Source organism: Plutella xylostella, chromosome 29 (assembly GCF_932276165.1).
Source record: "Plutella xylostella chromosome 29, ilPluXylo3.1, whole genome shotgun sequence".
Classification (NCBI taxonomy): domain Eukaryota; kingdom Metazoa; phylum Arthropoda; class Insecta; order Lepidoptera; family Plutellidae; genus Plutella; species Plutella xylostella.
The window spans coordinates 9682141-9704689 of record NC_064009.1 but is presented as its reverse complement, the minus strand read 5'-3'; the positions used below and the strand labels follow the sequence as shown (position 1 = coordinate 9704689).

The window sequence follows — 22549 nt, the reverse complement described above, 5'->3', positions numbered from 1 at the left end:
GACAATGACAATAAAACACCATCAACAGACAGTAGTCGTTAAGCATAGTCAGAGGCATGGTATAATAATTATATACTCCGGTCAGAGGCTTTCGGGCAGCTTGAAAACATCTGACAGTCGGGTTGACTTTCTAAACACAACCTTGCTTGTGTTGGTTTCCACCAACCCGCGGTAGGCCAGCGTGGTGGACTAGGCCTATCAACCCTTCGTTCATTGGAAGGAGACCGGTGCCCCAGTAGTATGGACGTGATGGCTGTGTAATCAGACAACAATCGTCTCTCCCAACACAACGCTCTGTCGTTTGCATTCTTCATGTTTGCCTAGGTCAAGTTCAAACGGTTGAATAATTGAAGTCAACGCTCGGTTCATGGCCGTATTGATAAAATATACCTACTTATACGTATAGTGTACATACCTATCATTTATTATCTATATAGTTCTGTGCAGCGAGCATAGGATTCGATACTATTTTCGAATCTACACGAAGGGTCACTTTTACCAAACGTTAAACGTATTTAAATCAAATTTTAAATACATTTTGTACTAACTGACAGACGTATGACAGGCTTCTAAATACGTTTTGCGTTTGGTGAAATTCCACCTAACATATGGAAAAAACAAATGTCACTTTTGGAACTAACTTTGCCTTACATTTTGACAGTGACAGTTGACGATACGCAACGTTAACGGAGGTTCGAAACTTATGCTCGCGACTCTGATGATAGACCTTGATTGTGTTGATGTCTGCAACGTCCTCTAGCGGCCAAGCGCTGCACTAAATGAAAACGGAATTAATAAATCACCAAATTGTTAATCAATTTATTTTTGCATGGTTTCTGTCAGACACTGTTAGAGGGCGCTTGTTGGTAGTAAATAAACTAACTACATTTGTTCAGATGACTGCTGAAAGTCCGGTGGGAGCTCTGGCGTATGTGATAGAGGAACAAGCTCTTCTAGTCAAAGTGAACACTGGCTGGCAGTATGTACTGGTAAGTCATGATTTTATAATTTACCTTATAAAAATCGCAATATTTGAGTATTATTTTCCCTATTCATCACAAAAGTTTTTTTTTTCATTCCTAATACACTGACCTCTTTTGATCTAAGCTACTTTTTATCGCGGAATTCTTAGTGCATTAAATAAGCTTCAAGGTGCAAGGCTCTACAAAGAGTTTACCCTAATTAACATGACATTTGTATTATGTGCAGTTGAGCAATATTTAGAAACTCCACAAGTTCATATTTTTTTCAAGTCATCAATTATTATTTATATTTACAATTTCTGCCTTGCTAAACATGCCAATTTTAATTAAATTCTATTTATATTGTATTAAGTAACCCATTAAGGTATACCATGAAATTCTGGGGTACATTCATATTTATTTACTATTCTAACTCCCAAATATGTATAACCCATCAGCTAGGGTCCCTGGTGACCAAGTCCTCGCTGTCCACCACCACGCCTCCGCCGAAGCCCTCACTACCGGCAGAGAACCTCGTCCACGAGGCTTCCGACTCCAACATGGTGGATAGCGACGCTTCTACTGGGTACACAGGACCTTCGGTGAGATCTTGGACTCTTTTTCTTATCAGCGGCAGCGGCCGCTACATGGGTTTGTAATTGACGTCCATAAACTCGTTTCGGCATTAATTACAGCGCAATATTTATGGCGAATCACGATATAGTGACGTTTATCTACGTCGATAACGAACCCGCGGTTCTGTATGATTAGGCTTTCTTTCTTTCTCTATCATTATAGCTGTAACGGGAATTATTTTGTAATAATAGCTTATGCCAATTTTTTTTAAGTCTCTATATTCTTTAGAGTTTTATCATAATCTTACAAAACATTGAAACATTTTATTTAAGTTATTTTTATGACAAAAAATACCACAAAATATTATGATTCAGTCAAGAGCTAGAACAAACTTCTAAGATTTACTCCTACTCAAGATTTAACTTTGTCATAACTTGCATACCATTACTGCAGTTCAGCTAAAAACATTCATTACTGTTGGATAGCTACAGTAAGCTGCATATGTACCTTGTCCCTCGTCAAACTGCCTTTTCAAATATTGTCAGTTTGTTATGTAGCTAGTTTGACAAGGAACAAAAGTGTATAGCTACTTATACAGCTGAACGTTCATCCATGCCTACTCGTGTACTTCCTCACTCATCCCTATCATCATCAGATCCGGCTGGCCGCCCTCAACGACCCTCTCCCCGGGAACATGAACGGAGTCAGACGAGCCGACTACGCGTGTTACCGACAGGCACGGAGGTCCGGCCTCAGAGGGACCTTCCGGGCTTTCCTGACTAGCAGGTAGGTTCTCTACTTCATCAGTCTCTGAATGGCCTCTCTAAATGAGTGCCAAAACTTTGAGTCACCCTAGCTTTAATGCACCAACGTGTTATTTTAGGCTAAGTTATAAGAGAAATAATTGTTTTTTTTTATTTGTGTCCTCGATCTTCCTTATCCAGCCACTAGTTACTACCACAGTGCGCCTTGACAAGAGCGGCACTTTTTCAGACTCTTGCTTAAGGTCATAGGCCCGCTGGGCTGGATGGCGTCCCACGTTGCTTGTTCATGGTGTCCAATCGAGAACTCGTCTACCTAAAGTGGTCATCAGTTCTTCTGCAGATATAACTACAATATACCTACTGTGCTTTTGTATTTCTCTACTTGTTCAATATACTTTTATCTCGTAGCATATGAAAACTAAGATGTCCTTTCTAAGCCATTCGAGAGAGTAGGAGTCCCTCATGTTATGCCACTTATTTATAGATATATTATACAATGATATTAATTATTTCAGATTACAAACCCTAGACTCCACAGTGAGGTTCTCGGACCGTCAGCTGCCGGTCACTAATCTGCGCGGGGATATCCTCTTCAAAAGTTTCTCGGAAATGTTTGATGGCTCGGGAGGAGTCATGGCCGGCTCGCCGAGGATTTACAGCTTCAGCGGGAAGAATATCATGAATGACATGCATTGGTAAGGAATACATACTACTTCTTTTGTCACAAAAAAAGGGTTTTCTATCTTCAGATTCCAAAAGTTTTATTTTCTGGGTAATAGACAGGAGTTTCAGTAGTTGAGTGTAATATGCATTGATACTTATTTATTTTAAAATTGTCGGATCACTAACAACTATTTAACACTTGGTAGCCACTATTATAGAAACAGCGAGTCATTTAGAAGTGACCACTGTTAGGAAATAAACATACAAAAGTAATGCACATTTAGATCTAACAGGTGACAAACTAGAGCGCATCTAGGGTTGTCACCGTGGTGAAAGTATTAGCCAGTCAGATTAGCGGCAGTCGCTGAACGCCCAGGGTGCGTCGGTATTTGATTGATACTTCACTCGGGGAGGCTCCCAATTCATCCTACATTTACATGGACATTTAAATGATTCATCATTAGCATGATGGCAATAGACTAACTTGTATCACACTTATTGCACTTATTATTACATCACCTAACCTGTGAGCTTCCGAAGCCGCGATATCGCACAAAATACAATAGATTTTTTACTGATTTCACGATATACGACCGGTTAAATCTCAAGTCATCACACGTAATCCTTCCCGCAGGTCGCACAAGGTGATCTGGCACGGGTCGCACGCCAGCGGCGAGCGCGCCATGGACTCGTACTGTGACGAGTGGCAGACCAACGACCCTGGGAAGAGAGGGATGGCGGCCTCTCTACACTCACACAAACTACTGTCTCAGGAGAAGTGAGTGTGTTAGAACATAGTGTGGGAGAAGAACATAGTGGGATAGAAGAAGAACATAGTGGGATAGAAGGAGAACATAGTGGGATAAAAGGAGAACATAGTTGGATACGAGAAGAACATAGTGGTATAGGAGAATATAGTGGGATTGGAGAACATAGTGTGATAGGAGAAGTATGATGAGGACAAGTATGAAAGACGGACCAACGACCCGGGCAAGAGAGGGATGTTCATTACTACAAAAAACTATGATTTATATTTGACGGTATTCCAAAATTCCCACTCTCCTTTCCTGTGATTGGTTAGTTTATTTCAAATTCTTGCACACTTTCATATTTTTCAGATATGCCTGCAACAACCATTTTGCGGTTCTATGCATCGAGGCCACTTCCAACTTCAATGGGCGGAGAAAGAGAGAGACGACTCGGTAAAATAAATACTTATAGCTTCTCTTAGATTAACAATATTCAAACAAGATGGTGTGACACATACAAAGACAAATCTAAAAACTATCCGCATTTTGTTTAATATCAAACCGTTTTAGTTCAACCTATAATGACAACCATTGCACAAACGAAGAAAGTCACAATAATATTCTTCTAACAGAACTACCTAATTAAAAATAAGAGCTCAGTGATAAAAGTAGTACGGCTTTATTTTACGAGACTTTTTTTTTCATTGACATCTTGTTCGTTGTTCGTAACTATTATCGTCTGAATCTGAGTTTCTTCTTGTGCCAGACTCTTTATTTAGGCCTAATTTGAAACTTTTTTTGTTATTATAGGTTCAATTCAACATCTTTAATCGACGACGAATCCTACTTATACAACGCTGAAGAGTATCAACAACTCCTTAACGAGATATTTGCTCAACCGTTCAGAGAGAATCAATAAACCTATAGACCTACTCTAGTAAAATCACTCAAATGTAATAAAAAATGAGATTATTTTCGTTGGCAGCCATTATTGTTTTAGCGAAGTTCTGTGGTATGGTCATAGCTTGTGTTCACCCGCCACCGCATACGAGTCATTATAATTGTAGTTTTTTTTACAGTACCGTCATAGATAGATGAACTTATTTACAAGTCATGTGTTTTCATAAGATTATCATTTCCCTTTGCATTATTCATATTCATACATATAATCGAGCGCCATTATAAAGTTCTAAGAGACCTTATTGGATGACTTGTGAGGTACTTACATAATAGATTAAAAGTACTTAGGTATATTTTGTCTAAATCAATGGCATCATCTTTGACATCCTCAATCGATTCCTATTAAAATGTTAAGCGGTTAGGAGTAATTTTGTATGTACTTTTATTAGCCATAACTACCTACTGAAGTACTAATCCCCATATGACTTAAAATACAAAACTATAACACCAATTATTATAGGTATAAATACAGCAGTAAAGTATGAGAAGAATCATCACTGAGATTTCTTAGATGCCATTTAAAGTTAAAAAAAACTGCTTAACTTTTGTATAACTTATTTATACTGAGTATTTAAGACTGTACATAACTGTATTTTATTTAAGTAGTAACCTACTTAGTTAATTTAAGATTTCTGGGTATTATATTATTTGATACTTTGAAAATTTTATTTTTTAAAACAAACATTGTTTCATGCCTTTGCACAACATAAGTTTGTAATAATTTTATATATTATAATTATAACATAAATAATGTCTTTATAGACATGCCATTAAATTATTATCTAATGTTATTGTACACCTGAGTCCGCGTTGTTCTATGTCATTGCACCATCTCCATGAGAAATGACTTTAAATGTATGTGATTGACACTTTGTTCAGGATTTGGACATTGAACCATGTTACTATTTTTCTTAGAGAATGTAGCTTTCGTATTACATAAACCATAATAATGTAATATTTTGTGCCATTTATTTTAGACGTGTGTTGGGCCGATAAAAAAATATGTGAGTTAAGCGACGAACATTTAACAACCTCAAACGTATTAAAGGTGTGGGTATGGTTTATTTAATTCCTTCTGAAATGAAAATTATTCATAATTAAATGTATCTATGATCGCTATAGCCCTGAGATTTAAAATATAGTTTCTTTTCAGTTAAAAAATAAACTTACTTACTCACTCTCTAATAAATTATGTGCAATAAAATGACGTAGAAAAAATGCCCTAACGCACGTATTTGTACGAAATCCCAGGTTACTAAGTCTGATTTTAATTTTCTAGATATATTTACGATTTGTCTTTATTGTAATAAGTGTATGAAAATGTTAAAAAAATTACCAATACTTAGTGCTTAAGTTTTAGACAAACTAGTCGTGATCTGTCCAAGTGTACATTATATTTTATGTATAATACTTTATTTTAACATAGTATAGTTACTTGTGCCCTTTATCAATTTTATAATGTAATCGTTAAAACAATATTAAATTACTTACAATTAAACATTTTGAAAATACCAGATTGTATTCTAACTAACCGTATCAACTGACAAATATATTCAATAATACACAATTATATTCAAAAATGTTTGCAGTTGAAATGAAAAAATAAAAAATATATTTAATAATTAAGGATGATATGTACTGAATTTTTAAAAACAATACATACCAATGCAGCATTTATGTAAAAGTTACGTTTCCAGAATGCTTCGGTTAAAAGGTACGAATAATCATTATTATAAATTATGGCTGTTTGTATAGAGTTGCGTTACACTTAATGCGTTGAATAAATGTCTATAAAATCTTCATCATTTTTTTTTATAACCAGCTCCATAAAACATTGGGTATGAATACCCGAGTCCGCGTTGTTCTATGCCACAAATAGACCACAATGGATACGACAAGGAACCAGGGTTATGGACGCAACATAGTAAGTTACTTACTGAAAGTTTCATTAACTCTATCGTACTTGAAATCGTATGAAACAAATGGCCATCAACCATAGACAGTAAGCGACAGAAGCCCATCTCACTGGATAGTTGATAATGCCAAGTTTCACCATACTCTGTGAAATTATAACAAGTGTCAAGAATTTAATATAGAGAGGACTTATAATTGATGACATTACAATGTAACAGGCTAACAGGGTGTTAATGATCTAACAGACTATGGTGAAACTAGACATAAACCTTTCACCACGGTGACTTACCAAGAAGATGTTCTAAAGTAATAAAAATTACCTCTCAGCCACATTCCCAAGCCAATCCAGTACACATTAAAAACATAAAACTGCCGCAGGTGTCTTCAAGAAGGTTCTATCTTGCGAACTTCGGCAATCGAATGCCAAAGTTTTCTAGTTAAAGACGCGAAACCGCAGCGAGAGCAATTTTTATTTTCATCTAGCAACACTTGCTGCTGCAGGCTGGCAATTTCTGTTGCGGGTAGTTGCCTGATGATAATTATTCTAGGTATCTACATACACTCGCGATCGCGAGCAATGAAAAAGTTCCAATGGCGTAGCAGTTCCATAGCACCAAATAACTCCTGAACGGAAAAAGCTAGCATAATGATGAAGAATGAACGTCTGTAATATTTAAGTACATTTAACAGAATAAAACAACTAAAAGCGTAAATATAGTGTTTATAATTTTTTATTTGGGGACATTTGTAATTGGAACTTTTACTTTGCTCGCTTTTACTTTGTTTATGGTTGGTGACTTGGTGAGCTTTTCCGCCAGCTCTAATGTTTGTTCTTTATTCGTTAGTGTACAGTGATATTAGTACAAACACCGCGAATGAGATAAATTCAAGTACCTAAGTAGGTACTTACATACAGCGTTAAATAATAAATTGCAACCTAGCTATTCTCGCGAGCTTAGGTTTTGTTGTAGAAATGATTTTGTTCTCTCCAGTTTTTCACAATCCTGTGGGATTTTCAACTAAACACTCAGTAAATACGGAGTAAAATGTTGTTGAGAATTTTATTCCAACTCATGCAAAAAAGGTTCTTAATCCAAAATTTTATTTTTTCGTGACATTTTAAAGAAAAAACTTTGATTATCGTACAGCATCATAATCATCATCATCAAACCGTAATCATCCACTGCTAGACATAGACCACTTCCAAGGAGCAATACAACACTCTGTCCTCTCTACCTGTCCTAGTTAGATGGTTCAGCGGGCTGGAGGGCGTCCCACGCTATATTTGGCTGTTTAAGGTTAGCGTCCACCTTTCGGCATCGTACGCGACGGACGTATCGCATTCAGTATTATTTGTATAGAAATTCACACAAGTGCGCCCACTTCATCGGCATTGCCGACGCCGTTTTTACATACATTTATGAAGACCCATATGGTCTAATGCTTATGATACCGACAGGTCGACGCTTACCTTTATGGTTTCCTCTCGGAGAGCCGTACAAATACTTTATTTAAACAGCAGTCGACAACAGAACACCCCTAGCGGCGGAATCTACACAATTTCCAAGTAAATAAGATACACAAAAAGAGGCGATTCAATTTAAAAGTTTAACTGCATTTAATTCTATGTCTAACAAGAAAGTACGGATGAAGTTGCCATTCCATGGTAAAGGTAGATTTTGTAAGTAAAGACAGACCTGTGGGTGATACCAGCCTATAGAGACGGATCTAGAAGTAACATTAAATTTGATTAAAGTACAGCCAACTTTTAATTTAGTTTTTATTTACCTATTATTATTTTTTGGTGTGTGGTGCTGGACACCCAATAATTTTTCTTATCTTTATCTTATCTAACAAAGCGTTTCGGTACAGGACAAAATGGTCGAAGCGCAGGAAGAGAAAGGTTTTATTTGAGCAAGTCAGGAGTGTGAAGCTAGAGTAGCTTTACGAAAACAATCATTTGGAGCACTTTAGTGAACTGCGACTATATAGTTGCACATATCGATAATAACAAAGGTTTCACTTGAGATAACCACGTACATTAACTTCGCATCTCTCAGAATTGAATAGAATCTATTTCGTTTCATTTGTCGTAACGATTACATGGCATCTGACCGCCCACCGATTCTTCGGATTTCGTGAAAGAAGGACACGCCTCTGCAGAAAACGCAAGGAATTATCACTCCAATTAAGAATACTTTTAATTTATTTATAGTAAAGGCTTGGAAAGATAAGCTCCCTTCACCTGGATTCGTCCCTGCCGGCAAACTTGCACAGACTTTGACACAAGGCAAGGAAATACTTGAGATTATATCCAGCCGACTAGAACTTCCTACATTTTGTAGACTTCATGATGAATAGAATAGGCCATTGGCACTTTTGGCATCATTGTTAATTATGCACCTGGTGTGAAAGGTTCGATAATTAACTAGAAGCGTACTGTGTTAGTATTTTAGATAAACTGATTTTCCATTCATTAGAATAATACCTGAATAATTAGATATTTCAAATGTTAATAGAGTCTTAGAAATATTTTTTTTACTAAGTCACGGAAGCATAAATCGTAAGAATAGTCATAAATATTTGAGAATAATAATAATAATTATAATATGCAGGGACATCTCACACACGACCATCCGACCCCAAACTAGGCAGAACCTGTGATATGGGTGTCGGATAGCTGATAATATATCAGCACAAATACATAGATAGATACATACTAAATATGTAGATGAACGAGAACCAGACACAAGGAAAACAGAAATGCTTATCACACAAATGTTTGCCCTGGGCGGAATTCGAACCCGCGGCCCCAAGCTTCGGAAGCAGCTTCACTACCGCTTTAGATACGGGTGCTGTCATAATAACACCATGTCACTAATGTAACTTTGAACCGTTTTCTGGAGGAGATATTTTTAGGTAGATAAATTTATTTATACCTAAACCCGATTTTAAGATGAATTGAGAGTATGAGAGAGCATGAGAGTATTTTTTTTATCCCACAGGTAGCCATTATCCAGACATTGCGGAACAGGGCCTTAGTATATTATATTAATAAGTATGTTTATCATTATACTCATAATCCTATCCACCTAATTTATGATGATAGTGCTAGCATCCAATTTCAGGATTGTGCACCTAATAGGCGAGGTAGGCGCAAAAATGTAAATCGAATGCCAGTGTGTGTTAATAATTTGTTCCCGTCGATGCAGAAAATTGCTAGTGTCAGTGCAATAACCCAACTGAAAGTGAAATATTGAGGGCCGTATTGTCGTATCTGGATATCTATCGGTTTTTACACACACAACATACACTCACGAGCAATGAAAAAGTTCCACTCACAAAATTCCGACACACTATTGCCACTGGTACTTTTTCATTGCTCGCGCATGTAGTTTAAAATTATTACACCCCATCTTACTATCAGGTTCAAAAGGATTGCGATTCGCGATACATATGAAAATTTAACAATAAAGCCACATAGGATGTTGGCTGAAATAGTGTTTTAAAAACATAATATATTTAAATTCGCGCATTCTGCGCGTGTTGGGTTTGGTCACATAAATCCAGTGTGGTATTTTGATGATTAGATTTCAGGTGAAATGTTTATTTTCCGTTTGAGTAAGTGCGAGGCATTGTGATGGAGTTGTGTTATGGTTTTAGAACTTCAGCCAATAATTAATGGACCAGCTTCAGCCAATAATCAATATAAGTAATTAAACAACTTGCGGTATATTTTTATGGAACTACCTATATAAATGTGTAGAGTCACCATAAAACAAATGATTTTATAATACGACTTGTTATAATATCACCGGGTAACCTTGTTTTCCTAATCCCTGAGGGTAATTCTACCCCATTCATAGCTCTATATCTGAAATCCGGCTTAAGTTTCTTCGGTCTAGGCTTTCTTTGATTTCTATTTTTCCAAAGCTCCGACTCGGCATCCGTAGCTTAAAGTTCTGTGGAGTATCATGACATCTTGCTGGATTACTAAGCTGTCATTGTTGATTCTGTACCACAGACAAAACGGGGGGTATAAAAGAGTTTTTCCCTGCTATGATACCGCCCCTAATCGGCAAAAATTATAATTCCTGCATGGGGTTTTAAAGGGCTTGTGATACATAGTGATACATACAAACAAACAAACTAATAAAAGGTAGCAGTTTATGACCGAATTTCCATGGAAAACCATTCAAATCTTACGGCGAAGTAAAGCTCCCTAGCTTCCTAAGGACAAGCTATCCAGAATATAAATTAAAACCATCAACGTAAATAGCTAATTTTGTACCTCTATAGAATCTAATTCTCGGGTTTCAAAGTACGAATGTCAATTTATGAGATGTAACCTCAAAACAAAAATAAGTGGAAGTGAAATGTTAGGTTTATTATTTACTTAAATATCTACCCAATTATTTTATCGTAATAATTAACATATCTTGCGAATGTATAACTTATATTTCTGATAACTACCTACTTATTTTTAATATATTTACGCGTTGCCGTAGCGTTTCTCTACGAAACGAAACATGTACAAGTTTTTTATCACAGCATTTATATCGTTTTAGGTATTAAAAAAAACTTTAATAAAAATTGTCATATGTTCTGAGTATTTCTAAACCACAAACGTAACCCGAAACCACAAAAGTGAAGCCCAATTTAAAAGGTCACTTCTCACCAGTAACCTCCGAATGTAACACTCAGCTGAAATTAAGGCCGTGTACACACGACACGCATGATTTCCCTAGAGGCGCCACTCGCTTACCCTACAAGCTGGCTTTAATTGTGAAAGTATTTCAGCGGGTTACTTTTCATTAGCCTAATGCGAGCCCCTTATTAGGCATACGTACTTTCATGAGCGAATACGTCAGGAATGGGTTTTTGTGATTTGATGGCGCCGGGACGGTGTGGAAGAGGTCTTTCGCTTGAGTGATGTGTGTGCATGGGGATTCACGGAATTGATCTAGGGCCTGATTCTGGTGACTCCAGAGAAAAACTCTGGGTCGAGTTTTTAAAATAAAATATTTATTTTGTTACGTTTCAATACTACAAGAAATCATGAATTTGAGTAATTTATCTTAATCGTGCGTTATGAATATTTGGTGTCTTGCTCGTATATCGTAGACATGATAAGAAGAAAAAGTCTACTTTAACATTAGCAGAATTTGCAGCCATATCATAAAATGTAACAAAGTTTATAAACGTTTTTTTTTTCTATACGGTACGGACTATGACCTTAATCGGTCTGTACCCTAACTTACCTTGAAGAAACGTTCGCAGTTTCACGATCCTAGGCGCCAGACTATTTCTAGTTTCAATTAAGTTAGTATTAGTAGGACGTGGTTCGGATAGCTGTGTTAATTTTCGAGCATTTGGGTTCTGACAAGGTTAATCAACAGTTTATTATCTTGGGATTTATTGTCAAATGATCAATAAGCCTAGTTCAACTGTTCAAGTTCTTGTATTCTGAAAATACTTCCAGAAAAGTATTATGTATAACTATATAAAAGTAACACTTTCAAATCCTTCAGAATAGTAATAAACATACCTTGTTACCTTAAAATATACTAAAAAAATATCACATTGAAAATAAGTGTACTTAACAACCTTTAAAAACTACTTTACTTCTTTAAAAAATACCAGTTTTAAAAAAGGACACCTATTTACACAATAAAATACAACGGTAATCCAGAATATCTCACTGTGTTCGTTTGCAGTGAAGATCCCATGTGGGCTATAGAGACGCTAACAAGGCGTTTGATTAGAGGTTTCAATTGCCTTTTTTCAGTGAGATTGTTGGAAGGAATCCGAGTAGTTCTGCGCAGTTTTTTCAGGACTCAAGGGATTCTTATTGTAAAATCTGTATTTCTTTACTGACTTTAGTGCTTTCTACTTAGGTGCTAACGTTTATTTGCACTTTAAGATGTTGAAACTATAGAAAAGCTTTAAAAAAACATGATTAATAGGCTACTAGAGGAATAGGTACATTTTTGGATGAAAATAATTAGGTAATTTAGAAATGCAGAAAATTTCACCTAACTATTAAAAAATCAGACCTATTTAAAGTTCTTACTTATCCTTTACTATTGGACTTCAAAATACACGCAAAAAAAAAAAATTGACATGATTCCATAGAATAGATAAACACAATAAATGTAAGCGATTTGAATGTTAATTTAGCCGTAAGTTTAGGCCTCAATAACATTGGCATGAATCCTTTCGTAATCTCATCTCTCCGGAAATTTCTGTTGAAATGGTAAAGCGGATTACAGATAATAAAATGGCCCTAAAGGGTTTTGAACAAACGCGTCCTTTGAAGGGTTCCCGATTAACTACTTTTATGGATTGACTGACCGCTCCTATCAAGATTGAGAATAAAGCTATTGTATTAGTAGCTATAATGTATTGTGGGTGGCCAGTGTAGTGTAGTAAGAAATATTTAGAATTTGAGTTCTTTTCCGGCCAACATTGCGATTCTATAAAGCTAATTGTCAAAACTCGATTCTGAATCCGGAGTGAGTTTTCAAATTGACACATCGAATTTCGAGAATTTGACAAATAATGTATGAGATGACATATCCACTGTGAAAGGTGAAGGGAGAATGAAGATCTAAGTGAGATGTCTGATTTTACAGAATCGCAAGGCAAGATCTATAAGGGGTTATCTCTACGTTGAGGGTTGAGGCTAATCTGTCTGGTCAATCCTTTCACCACGGCGACAAACCCAAGTCTCTCTCTCTCTCTCTCTCAGCCTTCCGTAGTCCACTGTTGGACATAGGCCTCTCCTAACGATCGCCACCCCAAACGGTCACCCGCCATCTGCATCCAGCGGCTTCCCGCTACCTTCCGCAGATCATCAGACCAACGGGTTGGGGGGCGACCGACACGCCGTTTGCCGACACGGGGTCTCCACTCCAGAACCTTTCTACTCCAGCGGTCGTCGGCTCTGCGGGCTACGTGGCCAGCCCATTGCCACTTCAGCGTGCTAATCCTTTTGGCTATGTCGGTAACTTTAGTTCTCCTGCGGATTTCTTCATTACGAATCCTATCTCGCAGGGACACGCCTAACATAGCCCTTTCCATAGCACGCTGAGCAACTCTGAGCTTGTGGATAAGCCCTTTGGTGAAGCACCACGTCTCGGCTCCGTAAGTCATCACTGGCAACACGCACTGATTGAAAACTTTTGTTTTCAGACACTGAGGTATGTTTTCAGTGAAGATGTGTCGTAATTTCCCGAACGCTGCCCATCCGAGTTGGATTCTACGAGCTACCTCTTTATCGAAGTTGGATTTACCTAATCGGATCACTTGTCCTAGGTAGGGATACTGATCAACAACTTCGATGGTGACACCTCCTACAGTTACGGGCGATGATGAAACATGTTCGTTCGACATGACCTTTGTCTTGTCCATGTTCATTTTCAGCCCAACTTGTTTAGAGGCATCATTGAGGTCTGTGAGCATTTCGCCTAACTCCTCCAGCGTTTCCGCCATAATAACTATGTCATCAGCAAATCGTAGATGAGAGATATATTCGCCATTGACGTTAATGCCCAGTCTTTTCCACTCTACAAGCTTAAAAACATCTTCCAGTGCACAGGTGAACAGTTTCGGAGAAATAACATCTCCCTGTCTCACGCCCCTTTGCAACTGGATCGGTTTTGTGCTATGTTCGTGTAATCGAACTGACATTGTGGCAGCATTGTACATACATCTCAACACCTCGATATAGCGATAGTCTATATGGCACCGCTGAAGGGATTGAAGCATCGCCCAGAGCTCAATAGAATCAAAGGCTTTCTCATAGTCCACAAACGCTAGACATAAAGGTAGATTATACTCCTCGGTCTTCTGTATAACCTGCCGAAGCGTGTGTATGTGATCTATGGTACTATAGCCTTTTCGGAACCCGGCTTGTTCGGGTGGCTGGAAGTCGTCGAGTCTTTGCTCGAGACGATTCGTAATAACTCTCGAAAACAGCTTGTACACATGGCTCAGAAGTGCAATGGGTCTATAATTCTTCAATAGGGCTTTGTTGCCTTTCTTGAAGAACAAAGTCACTGCACTTCTGCTCCATGCCTCCGGGCTTGTGCCTTCGAGTATGACGGAATTAAACAGCCTCCGAAGTGCTATTAAAATCGGTCTACCGCCGGCTTTCAGAAGTTCTGTCGTTATTCCATCATCTCCCGGAGCTTTGTTGTTTTTTAGCTGTTTGAGAGCTATACTAATCTCGTCTAGACTGACGTCCGGAATATCTTCGGTATAGTGTCGGGTGAGTGGCGCTCGGCTGTCGTGAGCACCGCTGATAATAGGGTTTTGTGTTGTGGTGTATAACTGTCCGTAGAATCTCTCAATTTCTCCCAGAATTTCGGGCACTGATGAAACGGTGTTGCCAGTGTCGGTCTTCAGTTGGGTCAACAGAGTCTGCCGAACAGATCGATCTCTAGCAAAGACTTTGGAGCCCTTGTTTTGCTCTATTGCGTCTTGAATGCGCTTGCAATTGTAGCGTCTCATATCGCAACGTCTTGCTTTGGCGATCTGTCTGTTTAGACGTCTGTATTCGACCATATCAACTGAAGACTGCAACCTCATTTCTCTCCGTTCTCTTATGAGACTCAGAGTCCCATCTGAGAGTTTTTGAGGTCCTCGGTTGGTTCGGGACGAAAAATATTTCGATCCTACCTCTCGGACAGTTTCCACAAACCTATTATTTAAATCGTCAACTGTAACGCAATTCTCTAAACATATCAGGCGGTCGCAAAGCTCAGACTGAAAGCTTTCGGGATCCTGGATTTGAGCAGGAGTAGGACGGAGCGTGGACTTCATTAGACGGGAGCGTTCTATTTTGCAGTTTATATTCAAAGTGCCTCTTACGAGTCGGTGATCGCTGCCGGTCTTAACCCTACTGATCACTGAGACATCATTGAATATGTGCTTCTTATCCGTCAATATGAAGTCGATCTCGTTTTTAGTCTTCCCATCGGGGCTAATCCACGTCCACTTCCTTTGTGGCTTCTTCTTGTAGAAGGAGTTCATCATATAGAGGCCCTCCTTCTCCAAGAAGTCAGCCAGCATTTGCCCACGATGGTTCCTGACTCCAAATCCATGTGACCCCACTTTCGTCTCGCCGCCTTCTTGTTTTCCGAGTTTCGCGTTAAAGTCTCCCATCACCACCGTGAAATGAGTAGTGAACTTACGCAGGGCAGACGATACGTCTTCATACGCAAGTCTAGCCCTAGAGTTTGTCACAGACACGACAAGAACAAAATTTACCGACTGTATTAGTAAATTACAACATTGTTCTTAATAATACTTAGTTTGATGCCATTACTAGGTCTCCGTACATAGGTAATACAAAAAAGAAATAGTGAATGAAGGTAGCATTTTATACAAAAAATTAAGTAAGAAAGATATGGAATATTTATTATATAATTTTTATCCATGATGAATTTCCATCCTGTGTATTTTTTTCTTTACTATTAGTACCTTTTTGTATAAGTAAACAAGTTAAAATGCAAGGAATTTATCACACCGACGGTGATCTAGCATGAAAGGTTTTCAGGAGAGGTCATCAAAAAGCAATCAGCCACACTCGTGTCCGATTGGTTTACCTGAAAATGGTAAAGCCTTCGTATGGGAGTCTATTCATACTACGGTATTGGTTCTAGGAAGGACAGCCGAGATTTTATTCTAGTTTAAACGAAGTGCCATGTTGTTACTTTATTCTTAGAATTTGTGTAACCACAAAATTTATTTTAATGACCGTTTATCGTAAAAACCCAGTATTTTTGTTGATGTGCAGTGCGCATAATGCCGCATAATAAAAACTGGTTTTGTTCTTTAGCGGGTTAAAAAGGGAACTATAATTACTCCTGTTTCAACGCAAGTCATGTAGGAAAAATATATATTTGGGGACATCTGCAATTCTCAGCCCAATACGTAATAAAACTAGACGATGCCCATAAATTCGGGAATGACGATCTCAATCCAACGGAACGGATCCTGAGGATTCTGCGTCAACAGGAATGCATTCAGTGAATATACTTTATTATTATTATAAATTCTTTATTGCACATAAAAAAAACATTGTACAAAGGCGAACTTAATGCTTTATTGACAGAAAAGATAATAATATGTATAGTATATATAAGTTGAACAAGTAAATAAAGAATTTACATAGTTACCTAAACTAGGCTCATCACCTGTGCTTTAGATAACATTCAGTGAGGGAAAGAAATTTCAAGAGGATTTTTGATGACCATTCCAATTTTGAACGAACAATGTAAAAAAAAAACACACCCACTCACGCCTTGTACTAATGTACTCCCTTGAGAGGGAGGCAGAGGTGCATTGCTGCACCCACTTTTCGCCAGAGTGTTATGTTAGTCCCAATGTAATAGGGGGCGGGCCTATTGCCATTTTACGGGCACATCCAAGACCCGAGAACAAATATCTGTGTTTAAACAAATATCTGCCCCAGCCGGGAATCGAACCCGGGACCATCGGCTCAGTAGTCAGGGTCACTAACCACTGCGCCATTCGGTCGTCACGAACAATGTCTTATCATTTAAACAGAACTAAATAATTTACTATTTAAACATTAATGTCTATGCTCACTACTATTATCCGCAAAGGGATAGTCAGAGATGACTCGTAAGCGAAGCTCCAGCTTTTCGCTCTAGACATTATTTGTACTCAATAAATAGCTCGGGAGCTGCGTCGCCGTTTTTGCACTAAAGTTATGAATCTATATAGGTAGAATGTAGATGGACAGGATTTCCTTCACAGTAAGAGCTCGTAGTATTTTTGTACTTAAATTCCTTTACTAAATAATTCATTGTTACATGGCGGGATTTGAACCCACTGTCTTACAATTACAGTAAACCTCGCAACGCCGCCACGACTCTTGATATAATTATGTAAGTAGGTATTATTTTATAACCCATTCCCTGAATGCGTCCCTGGCGTCCGCCATCAAACTGTAATCAGAGTTGCGTGAGTCGAATTTTTATTTGAACCCCCAGAATCCCCGGCTATATGAAGGAAAAGGTTTAAAAACTCGATGACAATGAAATATGTGTGTCTACGACAAAATGATTGGTCCCTTTTTCTACTAGCATCGATCGGATCTTGATTGAAATAGGGAAGTAGATAAGAGGGCTTAGAGGAGAGTTCTAGGATTTTTTATTAAACTCCATCGTCTTTTTCCGCCATCATGCAAGGAATACAATGGTAAGAACAGAGTATCGCTTCAGCTTCATCTCACCAACGTCAATATCAAAATATTACACTCACGAGCAATGTAAAAGTTCCACTTACAAAATTTCGACACCAAATGACCCAAATTTATAAAACTTTTATTAAAATATTGTACGTTTTTACTTGGTAACATTCTGATGCGCTGTTAAATGTACCTACCTCAAGGTTGCAGAAGGCGTCATTAAGCTACCCTTTTCGCTATTGTCACTGGAACTTTACTGTATTAAAAAACTGTGTCACATACGCAAACATGCATCCTCCATCATGCAGCCTTCAACTTACATCCCTAGGCAAATATTCCCTTTCTTTTTTGCACAAAATTTTTTCAGGGCATTACCATTTCCTCTTAATGCATCTTGAGCCCTGACTGCGTATGAGTCAGGCGCCGGGTGTGCGCCATCGCTCGTCTTGACGTGAAAAACTGCAGTTCCTCCTTACAGACGGATGACGTCATAAGTTAGAGGCTTCGTGTGGTTACGTAGTGATGGGCTGAACGGGTTCGACCAGTATACTGCGGCCAGTGGATTTAAAAATAACTGGGTTTTCCACGCGAGCTTTGTATTGCCCGTAATTTTTTAACCAAAACAGTGTAGTAGATTAATGTAGAGATGATAGTATGCAAATCAATAATTCATCTTTCTTCTAAAATTAAATAGAAGAGCTTTATTAATCTTTCGACCAATTTACTTGCTAGGTTTGCTATAAGTTTAAAGCCTCGGTAATAATGATTTTTACCCATAGCTTTAAATAGCTTAAATTAAAGGTATGGGTAAAAATAATTATTCCGGCCTGCTAAGAAAGGGTAAAACGAACTGTAATGGTTTTAGAACATTATTAGACACATACCATGGACGGCCTTGAGCATTTGTTATTTTTTATGAAAATCGGCTACTGTATCAAGCATTATGAAAGCCGAATTTCGGCCACTTTTCTTTCTAGATAACTGAAGAGCCTGTCGTAGGTAATATGTAGACGGCGGCCGGTAGAGCCTTCGACATAAACTTACATGTCATTTATAGCGGGTTTTCCGCCAACTTTGAGCAATATCTTGACTTTCCTAAAAGGTTGACGACCTAACCGAATAAGCTGGGGAGCTTAGATTAACATGATGTGAACAAGATGGAGTGTCAATGAGAACAAGAACGTCTCGACAGATAAAACCCTAATTCTACCACTGTGCTTATATACTCACGGGCAATGAAAAGGTTCCACTGAGTAAAGCACCAAATTACTCCTAAACGGAAAAGGCTAGCTTAATGACGCCTTCTGTAACATCGAAGTACATTTAACAACAGACCATCAGGATATAAGCAACTAAAAATGGTAAAATCTTGTTCAATTATTTTTTATTATTATTTTTTAAGTGAAATGTTTGAATAAATTCGGGTCGTTTGGTGTCTGCATTTTGTGAGTAGAACTTTTTCATTGCCTGTGAGTGTATTTTGAATTAGTTTGTTTGCGACTTTATTCATTGGTTGACAACCGTTTTCATTAGGTTGACGTTAAAACGGTTTGACAATAACAACAATCGGTCAGCTTTGCTTTGTTTTTGTATGTGACCCACCATCCTGTTCGTATATGGATAGTCTAAGATAGGGAGAGAAATTAGTTGAGCCCAGGGATCTCAGAATAATGTATGAGACAGAGCCACCACAGTTTGCAGTTGTTGAGGTAATTAAATGGGATGTTTTATTAATTATGCAAGCCGTGGTCGAATATGCAGAGAATTACGGGTAAGTACCTAATGTTATTCGGAGAATAATTTTGTTGGAGCTTTTGTGTGACTAAGGTACGTTTAGACTTAGACCTACGTATCCAAATAATATCGGCTTAGATATTATGGAAAAAAATATACAAATAGTGACTCAATTTCTCATTCTGAAAATCTAATATTGTACAACTGTTACACATTCATGAATCAATCAAATCAACTTCGCATTTTGCAAAAAGCAAGTAGCTATAATAGGTACCCACCTGCTTCTATTCAATTATTATAAGTACTGCGAGGTGAGGACTAACATTAATTTATTTTGTCTATGTACTAAATATAGTTATGCATTTAAATGTTATAACACCTCAATATAATATTACTTACAGAAACTCATTTAAAAGCCATTTTCAACCGAAACAGAAGATAAAAGTTTTATTTTATTTTCATCTAAAGAACGTTCGCAAATACTTTTGACTTTGCTCTTTGTATGGATTCAGAAATGCTCCCAAAAGTTCTAGCTATTACAAAGACCAAGTTATTTAAGTTTTCTTATTGAAAGGTTAGAAATTAGTTGCTCACTTTATTTTTAAACTTTGTATTCTTTGCATTGCATTATTAAAAATATCATTATACTTGAATGGTTGACCCTACTTTACTTGTCTGAACCATAAATTTAATACCTACGAATAATAGCCTTGTCGTACACTTATTACCCGACTACGGCGAAGCAAAAAGGAGGGTTATGATTTTGACCGGTATGTATGTATGTATGTAAGTATGTGTAATAATTATGTTCATCTGTTCTTTCATAACTTCTTAACCACTTATCATTTGATATAAGTATTTGATAGATGGAGGAGATTATAACACAACATAAACACCCAAGATTCAGATCAAACAAAAATATATCTAAGTTGGCTTGGTCGAGAATCAAATCCGGAACCCTCTGCACAGCAGTCAGTCACTACCCACTGCGCCATCCCGTCGATTTTAAACTGTAATTAGAAGTAATGGGGATAAATCTGAATAAATCTTCATTAGAGCAGCCCTTTTCAAAGATTGTCTGCTTTTGGAAAATCAAAAACAAAGATTGCGCTAATTAGTTAGGGTTATTATTTAATTATTATTGTATTAGTAAATTTAGACGTGTTTTGTTTTCAAACGTAGGTAATTTGTTTTCTTATTATTATTAATTACTGCCGTTTGCCTGAGAGGCCAGCATTTTTTAAAAGTATATGTTTATCTAATTTTTTAACGTCAAATACTAAACTTCATCAATAATATTGCACCAATACCGAGTTCACGTTGTTCTATGACGCCAAGAAATACAAATGTGTAAACATAAAAAAATACTCACTTATAAACAATGAACTATAGGCGGCCTTATCGCTAAGAGCTCTTACAACCAACCTAAGTAGTTACACAGATGAGGGTACACCCGAATTTGCGTTGTTCTATGGACACAGCCCCCTCACACACACACATTCACGGCGGCCATACTTAAAACAAATGAAGTATGTGAAGTAATCTTTGCCCGTCCATGAAACTGTCATTACGTCGGAGCGGCGTGATCCTTGTCAATAGGGCAGAACTTCATTACAGCTGCCCGTAGCACCCTGACCTTCAGGACGCAGAGTTAAGCAGCTTGTAGACAGGAAGCAGGAATGTGAAAAAAAATGTGGTTTACTCATTATCACGTGTAGTTAAGACACTCGTGCTGAAGAGGTCCCAGCTCCGCTCATTCTGTCCAAGCTGAAATTATAATTCAGTATCTCCGATACGCACTTCTTAATTCTTGTAGGTACTTTATGTCTGAGGTCGAAAATCTATACTAGTTGACCATTATAAAGTGACGGTCGAATGGCGTAGTGGTTAGTGGCCCTGACTGCTATGCCGAAGGTCCCGGGTTCGATTGCCGGCTGGGGCAGATATTTGTTTAAAGACAGATATTTGTACTCGGGTCTTGGGTGTCGGGTCTTGGGTGTTGATTTTTATATTTAGTATCTATCTATCTATTGTATTTATGTAGATATATCAGCTGTCCGACACCCATAACACAGGTTCTGCCTAGCTTGGGGTCGGATGGCCGTGTGTGAGATGTCCCCACATATTTATTTATTTATTTAAAGTTAGTGGTTTGGAGACGAAGACAGAAGAGCACTCGGTTCGGTCAGTCCAGCGAGGAAGAGACATTATCATTAATATTATATTGTTTCTATCATTCTTCCGTGCTTCGGACGGCACGTTAAGCCGTGGGTCCCGGTTGCTGCTTCGGTAGCAGTCGTTAAGCCTAGTCAGAGGCCTTCGGGCAGCTTGAAAACATCTGACAGTCGAGTTGCCCACATACCCGACAACTCCAATGCATTATACTCATTCAATAACGGCGATACGGCTCGCGACCGACTCGAGTACAAATGTACAGCGAAAAGCGGGTGACTCGCTAGTGAGTCGTCTCTGACTACCCCTTCGGGGATTACAGTCGTGAGCATATTATGTATGAAGGTATGTATGAATGTTATTTCTATCAATCGACGATTACTTAGGTATTTGCTGCACACAGTGTGCAACTCTATCATTTCCTTGGCTCTATAGCGCATGTGTCGCTTCAATTTGCTCATTCCCTTGCAGATAGCTTTAAGATGTGTTAATGAGGGATGAAGGCCGAGGGTCGAAGGTCGGGACGGGATAATGGCAGTGGTCAAATAACTCATCAAGCAGACTTATGGACTGGCGTTGGAAATCGAAAATTATCAAACTGGAAGTGGGGCGAAGAGGTATGTACTTGCTAAACTGATTATCTACCTACTTGTAACTATCAAATTGTTGACCTTTACGTGATCGATGGCCTTTTACTCCTAGCTACGCCAAAGCTAGTTTAAAGGATTTTCTATGAAAAAACCTGATTTTTTGCTAGCATAATATTATTATAATCCTTTTTCTTGGTATTACAATAATTATGCTGAATTTACAACACTTAGATACATGTCCCAA

At 38.0% G+C, this 22549-nt stretch overlaps 1 protein-coding gene across 1 annotated transcript in view; it reads left to right on the top strand.

The window, feature by feature from the left end:
* Window positions 1-5358, top strand: part of LOC105398540 (collagen alpha-1(XV) chain) — a 150914-nt gene extending 145556 nt beyond the window's left edge. Inside the window, exons 24-30 of the mRNA XM_048631690.1 lie at window positions 897-989; window positions 1421-1564; window positions 2194-2324; window positions 2818-2997; window positions 3600-3743; window positions 4084-4167; window positions 4525-5358. Coding sequence (XP_048487647.1) covers window positions 897-989; window positions 1421-1564; window positions 2194-2324; window positions 2818-2997; window positions 3600-3743; window positions 4084-4167; window positions 4525-4633 — 885 coding nt within the window. The 3' untranslated portion in view covers window positions 4634-5358. The remainder of the gene's footprint in view (window positions 1-896; window positions 990-1420; window positions 1565-2193; window positions 2325-2817; window positions 2998-3599; window positions 3744-4083; window positions 4168-4524) is intronic.
* Window positions 5359-22549: the final 17191 nt, after the last annotated feature.